The sequence below is a fragment of the Balaenoptera physalus genome (genome assembly GCF_965194825.1).
Source record: "Balaenoptera physalus genome assembly, chromosome: 18".
Taxonomy (NCBI): domain Eukaryota; kingdom Metazoa; phylum Chordata; class Mammalia; order Artiodactyla; family Balaenopteridae; genus Balaenoptera; species Balaenoptera physalus.
In genome coordinates, this window is record NC_138899.1 from 56,405,938 (window position 1) to 56,418,217 (window position 12,280).

General features: G+C 39.3%; 1 protein-coding gene across 10 annotated transcripts in view; it reads right to left on the minus strand.

Moving 5' to 3' along the window:
- Positions 1–12,280, minus strand: part of MTRF1 (mitochondrial translation release factor 1) — a 57,859-nt gene that overhangs the window by 17,184 nt on the left and 28,395 nt on the right. For all 10 annotated transcript variants that reach the window (XM_082435840.1, XM_082435844.1, XM_082435843.1 and 7 more), the window contains one exon: positions 10,432–10,604. In XM_082435840.1, coding sequence (XP_082291966.1) covers positions 10,432–10,604 — 173 coding nt within the window. The remainder of the gene's footprint in view (positions 1–10,431; positions 10,605–12,280) is intronic.

Genomic DNA, 12,280 nt, shown 5'->3' on the forward strand with positions numbered 1-12,280 from the left:
AAATCCCTATCAAAATACCAATAGCATTTTTCACAGAATTAGAACAAATAATTTTAAAATTTGTATGGAAACTCAAGAAACCACAAATAGCCAAAACAATCTTGAGAAAGAAGAACAGAGCTGGAGCTATCACACTCCCTAACTTCAGATTGCACCACAAAGCTACAGTAATCAAAACAGTATGGTATTGGCACAAAAACAGATACATAGATCAATGAAACAGAATAATGAGCCCAGAAGTAAAACCAAACACTTATGGTCAATTAATGTGCAACAAAGGAGGTAAGAATATACAATGGGGAAAAGACACCCTTTTCAATAAGTGGTCCTGGGAACTCTGAACAGCTACATGTAAAGGAGTGAAATTAGAACATTTTCTCATTCCATATACAAAAATAAACTCAAAATGAATTTAAGACCTAAATGTAAGACCATAAAACTCCTAGAAGAAAATATAGGCAGAACACTCTTTGACATAAATTGTAGCAATATTTTTTGGCTATGTCTCCTAAAGGAAACAAAAACAAAAATAAACAAATGGGACCTAATCAAACTTAAATGCTTTTGCACAGCATAGGAAAAAACAGATAAACAAAAAGACAACCTACTGAATGGGAGAAAATACTTGCTAATGATATGATAAGGGGTTAATATCTAAAATATATAAACAGCTCATATAACTCAACATAAAATAAAACAAACAACCCAATCAAAAAATAGGCAGAAGACATGAACAGACATTTTTCCAAAGAAAACATTCAGATGGCCAACAAGCACAGGACAAGATGTTCAACATCACTAATCATCGGAGAAATGCATATCAAAACCACAGTGAGATATCACCTCACACCTGTCAGAATGGGTATCATCAGAAAGACCACAAACAACAAGTATCGGAGGGGATGTGAAGAAATGGGAACCCTTGTACGCTGTGGGAATGTAAATTGGTGCAGCCACTGTGGAAACCAGTATGGAGGCTCCTCAAAAAACTAAAAACAGAACTACCATACAATCCAGCAATTCCACTCCTGGGGTGTACATCCAAAAAAAACCGAAAACATTAATTCGAAAAGATATATGCACCACGGTGATCATAGCAGCATTATTTACAATTGCCAAGGCATGGAAGCAACCTAAGTGTCCATCAACAGATGAATGGATAAAGAAGATGTGGTATGTATATGCAATGGCATATTACTCAGCCATAAAAAATAACGAAAATTTGCCATTTGCAATAACATGGATGTATTTGGAGGGTACTGTGCTTAGTGAAATAAGTCAGACAAAGACAAATACTGTATGATATCACTTATATGTGGAATGTAAAAAATAAAACAAACTAGTGAATATAGCAAAAAAGAAATAGACTCATAGATATACGGAACAAACCAGTGGTTACCAGTGGGGAGAGGGAAGGGGGGAGGGGAAGAATAGAGGTAGGGGAGTAAGATGTACAGACTATTATGTATAAAATAAATGAGCCACAAGGATATATTGTACAGCACAGGGAATACAGCCAATATTTTATAAAAACTATAAAACTTAAAAAGATTGTGAATCACTATGTTGTACACCTGAAACTAATATAATATTGTAAATCAACTATACCTCAATTTAATAAGAAAGAAAAACAATAGTGATGATAACTCACTGAATGTAAAAAATCCATAGGTCTATAATGAGGTCAATATATGAAATTCAATATATGAGTTTATAGTGAGGTAAAATAAAAAGAGAAAGAGAGGAGAAGCTTCAAGATGGCAGAAGAGGAAGATGGGGAGATCACCTTCCTCCCCAAAGATACATCAGAAATACATCTACATGTGGAACTGCTCCTATAGAACACCTACTGAACGCTGGCAGAAGACCTCAGACCTCCCAAAAGGCAAGAAACTCCCCACGTACCTGGGTAGGGCAAAAGAAAAAAGAAAAAAACAGAGACAAAGAATAGGGACGGGACCTGCACCAGTGGGAGGGAGCCGTGAAGGAGGAAAGGTTTCCACACACTAGGAAGCCCCTTTGCGGGCGGAGACTGCGGGTGGCGGAGGGGGGAAGCTTCGGAGCCACGGAGGAGAGCGCAGCCACAGGGGTGCGGAGGGCAAAGTGGAGAGATTCCTGCACGGAGGATCGGTGCTGAGTAGCACTCACCAGCCCGAGAGGCTTGTCTGCTCAGCCGCCGGGGCGGGCGGGGGCTGGGAGCTGAGGCTCAGGATTCGGTTGGATCCCGAGGAGAGGACTGGGGCTGGCTGCGTGAACACAGGCTGAAGGGGGCTAGTGCGCCACAGTTAGCCGGGAGGGAGTCCGGGAAAAAGTCAGAAGCCGAAGAGACAAGAGACTTTTTCTTGCCTCTTTGTTTCCTGGTGCGCAAGGAGAAGGGATTAAGAGCGCCGCTTAAAGGAGCTCCAGAGACGGGCGTGAGCTGCAGCTATCAGCGCGGACCCCGGACACGGGCATGAGACGCTAAGGCTGCTGCTGCCGCCACCAAGAAGCCTGTGTGCAAGCACAGGTCACTATCCACACTGCCCCTCCTGGGAGCCTGTGCAGCCCACCACTGCCAGGGTCCCGTGATCCAGGGACAACTTCCCCGGGAGAACACACGGCGTGCCTCAGGCTGGTGGAATGTCACACTGGCCTCTGCTGCCGCAGGCTCGCCCCGCATCCGTACGCCTCCCTCCCCCGGCCTGAGTGAGCCAGAGCCCCAGAATCAGCCTATCCTTTAACCCCGTCCTGTCTGAGCAAAGAACAGATGCCCTCAGGCGACCTACACGCAGAGACGGGTCCAAATCCAAAGCTGAACCCCGGGAGCTGTGCGAACAATGAAGAGAAAGGGAAATTTCTCCCAGCAGCCTCAGGAGCAGCGGATTAAATCTCCACAGTCAACTTGATGTACCCTGCATCTGTGGAATACCTGAATAGACAACCAATCATCCCAAACTGAGGAGGTGGACTTTGGGAGCAACGATATATATATTTTTCCCCCTTTTTCTCTTTTTGTGAGTGTGTATGTATATGCTTCTGTGTGTGGTTTTGTCTGTATAGCTTTGCTTTTACCATTTGTCCTAGGGTTCTGTCTGTCTTTTTTTTTTTTTATTACTTAAAAAAATTTTTTTTCTTAATAATTATTTTTTATTTTAATAACTTTATTTTATTTTATTTTACTTTATTTTATTTTATTTTACTTTATCTTCTTTCTTCCTCCCTCCCTCCCTCTCTCTCTCCCTCTCTCTTTTTCTTTCTTTCTTTTCTCCCTTTTATTCTGAGCCCTGTGGAGGACAGGGTCTTGGTGCTCCAGCCAGGCGTCAGGGCTGTGCCACTGAGGTGGGAGAGCCAAGTTCAGGACGCTTGTCCACAAGAGACCTCCCAGCTCCATGTAATATCAAACAGCGAAAATTTCCCAGAGATCTCCATCTCAACGCCAAGACCCAGCTCCACTCAACGACCAGCAAGTTACAGTGCAGGACACCCTATGCCAAACAACTAGCAAGACAGGAACACAACCCCACCCATTAGCACACAGGCTGCCTAAAATCATAATAAGGCCACAGACACCCCAAAACACACCACCAGACGTGGACCTGCCCACCAGAAAGACAAGATCCAGCCTCATCCACCAGAACACAGGCACTAGTCCCCTCCATCAGGAAGCCTACACAACCCACTGAACCAACCTTAGCCACCGGGGGCAGACATCAAAAACAATGGGAACTACGAACCTGCAGCCTGCAGAAAGGAGACCCCAAACACAGTAAGTTTAACAAAATGAGAAGACAGAGAAACACATGGCAGATGAAGGAGCAAGGCAAAAACCCACCAGACCTAACAAATGAGGAGGAAATAGGCAGTCTATCTGAAAAAGAATTCAGAATAATGATAGTAAAGATGATCCAAAATCTTGGAAATAGAATGGAGAAAATACAAGAAACGTTTAACAAGGACCTAGAAGAACTAAACAGCAAATAAACAGAGATGAACAACACAATAAATGTAATTAAAAATTCTCTAAAAGGGATCAATAGCAGAAAAACTGAGACAGAAGAATGGATAAGTGACCTGGAAGATAAAATAGTGGAAATACCTACTGCAGAGCAGAATAAAGAAGAAAGAATGAAAATAATTGAGGACAGTCTCAGAGACCTCTGGGACAACATTAAACGCACCAACATTCGAATTATAGGGGTCCCAGAAGAAGAAGAGAAAAAGAAAGGGACTGAGAAAATATTTGAAGAGATTATAGTTGAAAACTTCCCTAATATGGGAAAGGAAATAGTCAATCAAGTCCAGGAAGCACAGAGAGTCCCATACAGGATAAATCCAAGGAGAAACACGCCAAGACACATATTAATCAAACTATCAAAAACTGAATACAAAGAACAAATATTAAAAGCAGCAAGGGAAAAAAAACAAGTAACACATAAGGGAATTCCCCATAAGGTTAACAGCTGATCATTCAGCAGAAACTCTGCAAGCCAGAAGCGAGTGGCAGGACATATTTAAAGTGATGAAAGAGAAAAACCTACAACCAAGACTACTCTACCCAGCAAGGATCTCATTCAGATTTGATGGAAAAATCAAAAGCTTCACAGACAAGCAAAAGCTAAGAGAATTCAGCACCACCAAACCACTTTACAACAAATGCTAAAGGAACTTCTCTAGGCAGGAAACACAAGAGAAGGAAAAGACCTACAATAGTAAACCCAAAACAATTAAGAAAATGGTAATAGGAACATACATATCGATAATTACCTTAAATGTAAATGGATTAAATGCTCCAACCAAAAGACATAGACTGGCTGAATGGATACAAAAACAAGAACCATATATATGCTGTCTACAAGAGACCCACTTCAGACCTAGGGACACATACAGACTGAAAGTGAGGGGATGGAAAAAGATATTCCATGCAAATGGAAATCAAAAGAAAGCTGGAGTAGCAATTCTCATATCAGACAAAACAGACTTTATAACAAAGACTATTACAAGAGACAAAGAAGGACACTACATAATGATCAAGGGATCAATCCAAGAAGAAGATATAACAATTGTAAATATTTATGCACCCAACATAGGAGCACTTCAATACATAAGGCAAATACTAACAGCCATAAAAGGGGAAATCGACAGTAACACAATCATAGTAGGGGACTTTAACACCCCACTTTCACCAATGGACAGATCATCCACAATGGAAATAAATAAGGAAACACAAGCTTTAAATGATACATTAAACAAGATGGACTTAATTGATATTTATAGGACATTCCATACAAAACAACAGAATACACTTTCTTCTCAAGTGCTCATGGAACACTCTCCAGGATAGATCATATCTTGGGTCACAAATCAAGCCTTGGTAAATTTAAGAAAATTGAAAATCATATCAAGTATCTTTTCTGACCACAATGCTATGAGACTAGATGTCAATTAAAGGAAAAAAATCTGTAAGAAATACAAACACATGGAGGCTAAACAACACATTACTTAATACCAAGAGATCACTGAAGAAATCAAAGAGGAAATCAAAAAATACCTAGAAATAAATGACAATGAAAACGCAACGACCCAAAACCCATGGGATGCAGCAAAAGCAGTTCTAAGAGGGAAGTTTATAGCTATACAAGCCTACCTTAAGAAACAAGAAACATCTCAAATAAACAACCTAACCTTACACCTAAAGCAAATAGAGAAAGGAGAACAAAAAACCCCAAAGTTAGCAGAAGGAAAGAAATCATAAAGATCAGATCAGAAATAAATGAAAAAGAAATGAAGGAAATAATAGCAAAGATCAATAAACCTAAAAGCTGGTTCTTTGAGAAGATAAACAAAATTGATAAACCATTAGCCAGACTTATCAAGAGAAAAAGGGAGAAGACTCAAATCAATAGAATTAGAAATGAAAAAGGCGATGTAACAACTGGCACTGCAGAAATACAAAGGATAATGAGAGATTACTACAAGCAACTATATGCCAATAAAATGGACAACCTGGAAGAAATGGACAAATTCTTAGAAATGCACAACCTTCCGAGACTGAACCAGGAAGAAATAGAAAATATGAACAGACCAATCACAAGCACTGAAATTGAAACTGGGATTAAAAATCTTCCAACAAACAAAAGCCCAGGACCAGATGGCTCCACAGGTGAATTCTATCAAACATTTAGAGAAGAGCTAACACCTATCCTTCTCAAACTCTTCCAAACTATAGCAGAGGGAGGAACACTTCCAAACTCATTCTACGAGACCACCATCACCTTGATATCAAAACCAGACAAAGATGTCACAAAGAAAGAGAACTACAGGCCAATATCACTGATGAACATAGATGCAAAAATCCTCAACAAAATACTAGCAAACAGACGCCAACAGCACATTAAAAGGACCATACATTATGATCAAGTGGGGTTTATCCCAGGAATGCAAGGATTCTTCAATACATGCAAATCAATCAACATGATACACCATATTAACAAACTGAAGGAGAAAAACCATATGATCATCTCAATAGATGCAGAGAAAGCTTTCGACAAAATTCAACACCCGTTTATGATAACAACCCTCCAGAAAGTAGGCATAGAGGGAACCTTCCTCAACATAATAAAGGCCATATATGACAAACCCACAGCCAACATCGTCCTCAATGGTGAAAAACTGAAACCATTTCCACTAAGATCAGGAACAAGACAAGGTTGCCAACTCTCACCACTATAATTCAACATAATTTTGGAAGTGTTAGCCACAGCAATCAGAGAAGAAAAAGAAATAAAAGGAATCCAAATTGGAAAAGAAGAAGTAAAACTGTCACTGTTTGCAGATGACATGATACTACACACAGAGAATCCTAAAGATGCTACCAGAAAACTACTAGAGCTAATCAATGAATTTGGTAAAGTAGCAGGATACAAAATTAATGGACAGAAATCTCTTGCATTCCTATACACTAATGATGAAAAATCTGAAAGTGAAATTAAGAAAACACTCCCATTTACCACTGCAACAAAAAGAATAAAATATCTAGGAATAAACCTACCTAAGGAGACAAAAGACCTGTATGCAGAAAATTATAAGACACTGATGAAAGAAATTAAAGATGATACAAATAGATAGAGAGATATACCATGTTCTTGGATTGGAAGAATCAACATTGTGAAAATGACTATACTACCAAAAGCAATCTACAGATTCAATGCAATCCCAATCAAACTACCACTGACATTTTTCACAGAACTAGAACAAAAAATTTCACAATTTGTATGGAAACACAAAAGACCCCGAATAGCCAAAGCAATCTTGAGAAAGAAAAACGGAGCTGGAGGAATCAGGTTCCCTCACTTCAGACTATACTACAAAGCTACAGTATTCAAGACAGTATGGTACTGGCACAAAAACAGAAATATAGATCAATGGAACAGGATAGAAAGCCCAGAGATAAACCCACACACATATGGTCACCTTATCTTTGATAAAGGAGGCAAGAATATATAGTGGAGAAAAGACAGCCTCTTCAATAAGTGGTGCTGGGAAAACTGGACAGCTACATGTAAAAGAATGAAATTATAACACTCCCTAACATCATACATAAAAATAAACTCAAAATGGATTAAAGACCTAAATGTAAGGCCAGACACCATCAAACTCTTAGAGGAAAACATAGGCAGAACACTCTATGACATAAATCACAGCAAGATCCTTTTTGACCCACCTCCTAGAGAAATGGAAATAAATAGAAAAATAAACAAATGGGACCTAATGAAACTTAAAAGCTTTTGCACAGCAAAGGAAACCATAAACAAGACCAAAAGACAACCCTCAGCATGGGAGAAAATATTTGCAAATGAAGCAACTGACAAAGGATTAATCTCCAAAACATACAAGCAACTCATGCAGCTCAATATCAGAAAAACAAACAACCAATCCAAAAATGGGCAGAAGACCTAAATAGACATTTCTTCAAAGAAGATATACAGATTGCCAACAAACACATGAAAGAATGCTCAACATCATTAATCATTAGAGAAATGCAAATCAAAACTACAATGAGATATCATCTCACTCTGGTCATAATGGCCATCATCACAAAATCTACAAACAATAAATGCTGGAGAGGGTGTGGAGCAAAGGGAACCCTCTTGCACTGTTGGTGGGAATGTAAATTGATACAGCCACTATGGAGAACTGTATGGAGGTTCCTTAAAAAACTAAAAACAGAACTACCATACAACCCAGCAATCCCACTACTGGGCATATACCCTGAGAAAACCATAATTCAAAAAGAGTCATGTACCAAAATGTTCACTGCAGCTCTATTTACAATAGCCAGGACATGGAAGCAACCTAAGTGTCCATCAACAGTTGAATGGATAAAGAAGATGCGGCACATATATAAAAAGGAACGAAACGGAGTTATTTGTAGTGACGTGGATGGACCTAGAGACTGTCATACAGAGTGAAGTAAGTCAGAAAGAGAAAAACTAATACCGTATGCTATCACATATATATGGAATCTAAAAAAAAAAAAAAAAGAAAAGAAAATGGTCAGAAGAACCTAGGGGCAAGACGGGAATAAAGATGCAGACCTAGTAGAGAATGGACTTGAGGATACGGGGAGGGGGAAGGGTAAGCTGGGACAAAGTGAGAGAGTGGCATGGACATATATACACTACCAAACGTAAAATAGATAGCTAGTGGGAAGGAGCCGCATAGCACAGGGAGATCAGCTCGGTGCTCTGTGACCACCTAGAGGGGTGGGAGGGAGGGAGATGCAAGAGGGAAGAGATATGGGGACACATGTATACGTATAACTGATTCACTTTGTTATAAAGCAGAAACTGACACACCATTGTAAAGCAATTATACTCTAATAAAGATGTTAAAAAAAAAAAGAGAGAGCAAGAAGAAAGGAGGAGAGAAGGTAGTGGGGAGGAAAGTTCCTTACAGAAAAGAATGCCAGGTAATACATGTAGAAGGAATGATAGAATTAGAAAATCACCATTTTGCAATCCCAAACTAAATAAATAATTCAGGCAAAGATCATTAATGGATATTAAAACCACAGAAGAAATGTTGTTGGGAATAGGATATATTACCCTAGAGATTACTTAGTAATTACAAAGGGAAAAATACACTTTCATAATGGAGAAATTTTTGTGGTCACCATCTTAACTAAATGCTCAAACCCATCCTCACTAAGAGTGGGACAATATGATATTCTATGCCTTCTGATAAGATGCAACATGAATATAACTACACCTGAAAAGTATTCTTGCTCAATATGTATAACCTGAATAGAATGGAACATTTAAATATAACTTTCAATACAACATAGGACATAAAGGAACAATTTAAAGAATACTATGAGGAAACAATCAGATGAATCCAGATGTGGAACATTCTATAAGGCAAATGGTCTAGACTCTTCAAAAAGTCAATGTCATTAAAAGAAAAATAAAAGAAAATTTGGGAGACTGGTTCCAGACTTAAAGAGATATAACAACCAATTGCAATGAGTGAAATTTGACGGGATCCTGGTTAAAAAAATTGCTATAAAAATAAATTGTGATATTGTGATTTATAATAATATATTGGTCTTTGTCCAGTTCTCACCCTAAGCCCCTTTCAACCACACTTGAGTTTATGTTAATGAGGTGATATTTGGAAAGCCTCTAGATAACCACAGGACAGGGGGCGGGGGCGGGGGGGGGGGGGCTGATCCCAGGGGAACCAACCACTTAATTAGAGGGTTGGAACTTTCATCTCCACTGCACTTCCAACCTCCAGGGAGTGGAATCCCCAAAGCCCAATGATTTAACCAATCATGTCTATGTATGGAAGCCTCCATAAAAATCCCCAAAGCACAGGGTTCAGAGAGCTGCCAGGCTGATGAACACATGAAGCTGCTGGAAGGGTAGCGAGCCTGGAGAGGGTATAGAAGCTCTGCACCTCTTCCCACATGCTTTGTCCTATGCACTTCTTCCATCTGTCTATTCCTGAGTTGTATCTTTTGTAAAAAGCCAGTAGTCTAGTAAGTAAACTGTTTTCCTGAGCTCTGTGAGCCACTTTAGTATTATTTTACCTAAAGAGGGGGTCATGGGAACCTCCAGATGGATAGCCAGTTGATCAGAAACACAGAAGACAACCAGGCCTTGTGATTGGCCTCTGAAGCGGAAGGGGACGCTCTCTTGTGGGACTGAGTCTAGCCTGTAGGATCTGACGCCATCTCCAGGTAGATGGGTTCAGAACTGAGTTGAATTGTAGGATGACCACATGCTGTCCACAGAGAATTGAAGAACTACTTCGTCGAGGGGGAATGAACTCCACACATTTGGAGTGCAGAAGTACTCTGTGAGTATACAGAACACACAGGAGTTTTTCCTAGACAATAAAATTCTGGTTGATCTTCATAGATAATGGTATAGAGTTTAGGTAGGAGGTTACCTCATCTGGTTGAGGGAGGACGATAACCGACATCGTTCCCGTGTGAATACGCTGCATCCTTGACGACAGGCCCACCTCAGGGATTCGCTGAACTCGGTGAATCCCACCTTCATACTTCAAATGCTTATAGACACTGTCACCGGAAATTCGGGCGGCTGCATGATGTAGCCCACCTATGAAAAAATGTTCCAGCAATATTAATGAATTCTACTTTGAAAGGGATCAGGATCTTAGATGCCCTTAATGTAAGGCCTGGATGTGAGCACAGAGCCTGAGATGAGAACATAAGGTAGGTACAAAACTATATTTTCCCAGTGTAAGTGAATTAATCTATAAAAGGAAACACACCAAAATATTATTTATGGTTACCTCTGGAGAATAGAATAACAGCATGTTTTTCATTTTACTTTTTATGCTTCTTTTGTTGCTAAGTTTTATATAATGAACAAATTTCACTTTTACAAAAATAGTATTAGAAAAAAAGAATACTGGGATGTTTTCTACATTGAACTATACCATGCAATCTTAGGCTAATTTGGTGCCATATATAAAAGAGTGTTCAGTAACATAGTAATTTGATAATGATGAATAATTCTATAGGTTCTCTCAAGTTCTCAAGAATCTATTGAAATTTAGCTCTTGCTTATCTGTGGAGTGGGAAGATAAGCACAAAAAAATCTTAATGCCTAGGCTAGTTTCTTATTGACCATGTTTTTTAAAAATGTTTTTATTACAAAATAATATACATGGAAAACCACATGAATGAAATGTATACTTCAAGATCAAGAAAAAGAACTTTGTTGGACTTCTCTGGCGGTCCAGAGGTTAAGACTCTGCACTTCCACTGCAGGGGGCACAGGTTCGATCCCTGATCAGGGAACTAAGATCCCACATGCCATGCAGCGTGGCCACAAAACAAAAAAGGAAAGAAAAAGAACTTTGTCAGGCACCCCCAAAGCCCTCTCACGTGCCCCTTCCTAGTTACAATCCCCTCCCCTTCTCATGAGTAACCATTATCCTTCTATTCCCTTCTTTATTATAATTTTATTACCTAATGTGCTGCCCTGGCCACTACAGTTTAGTCTTGTCCATTTAAAAAATTTGATACGTCTTTCAAATCTCTCAGTCTATAAGTTCGTCATCCATCTCTTTTGTTTACTTCAAATTATCTGTTGAGGAACTAGAGCTGTTGATCTACAGAAATTTCCCACGTTCTGTTCTTTTTTTATTTTTAATTATTTTATTTTTTAATTTTTAATTTTTTAAAAAAATATTTATTTATTTATTTACCTATTTGGGCTGCGCTGGGTCTTAGTTGCGGCACACGGGATCTTCGTTGTGGCATGCATGTGGGATCTATTTCCCTGACCAGGGATTGAACCCAGGCCCCCTGCATTAGGAGCACAGAGTCTTATACACTGAACCACCAGGGAAGTCCCCCATGGTCTGGTTTTGCTGATTGCATACTCTTGGAGTGACTCAACCTGTTTTTCTGCCCTCTGTACTGGCTGCAATTGGGCAGCTGGATCCGGAAACTGGATCACTTGAAAAATATTTCAGTTCCTTAGGTACCAGGAATACAAAAATAATAGTGTCAGACCTACACTACATATCAAGAGCTATCACCCTCCATTGCTTCCACAATGACTATCTTGTAATTATTTAGTTTGGACTGTTTATGTAGCAGTTGAGTATTTCCCCTATCTGTCCCAAGGTCACAAAACTACAGGACTTTAAGTCATTTGATATATGAATTTTTTCATGAAAATGTATTTTTTTCCTATCTTAGCTTTTAGTGCTGTATCTCTGTGATTCTATTTCAATTAAACATTAAATATATATACATATA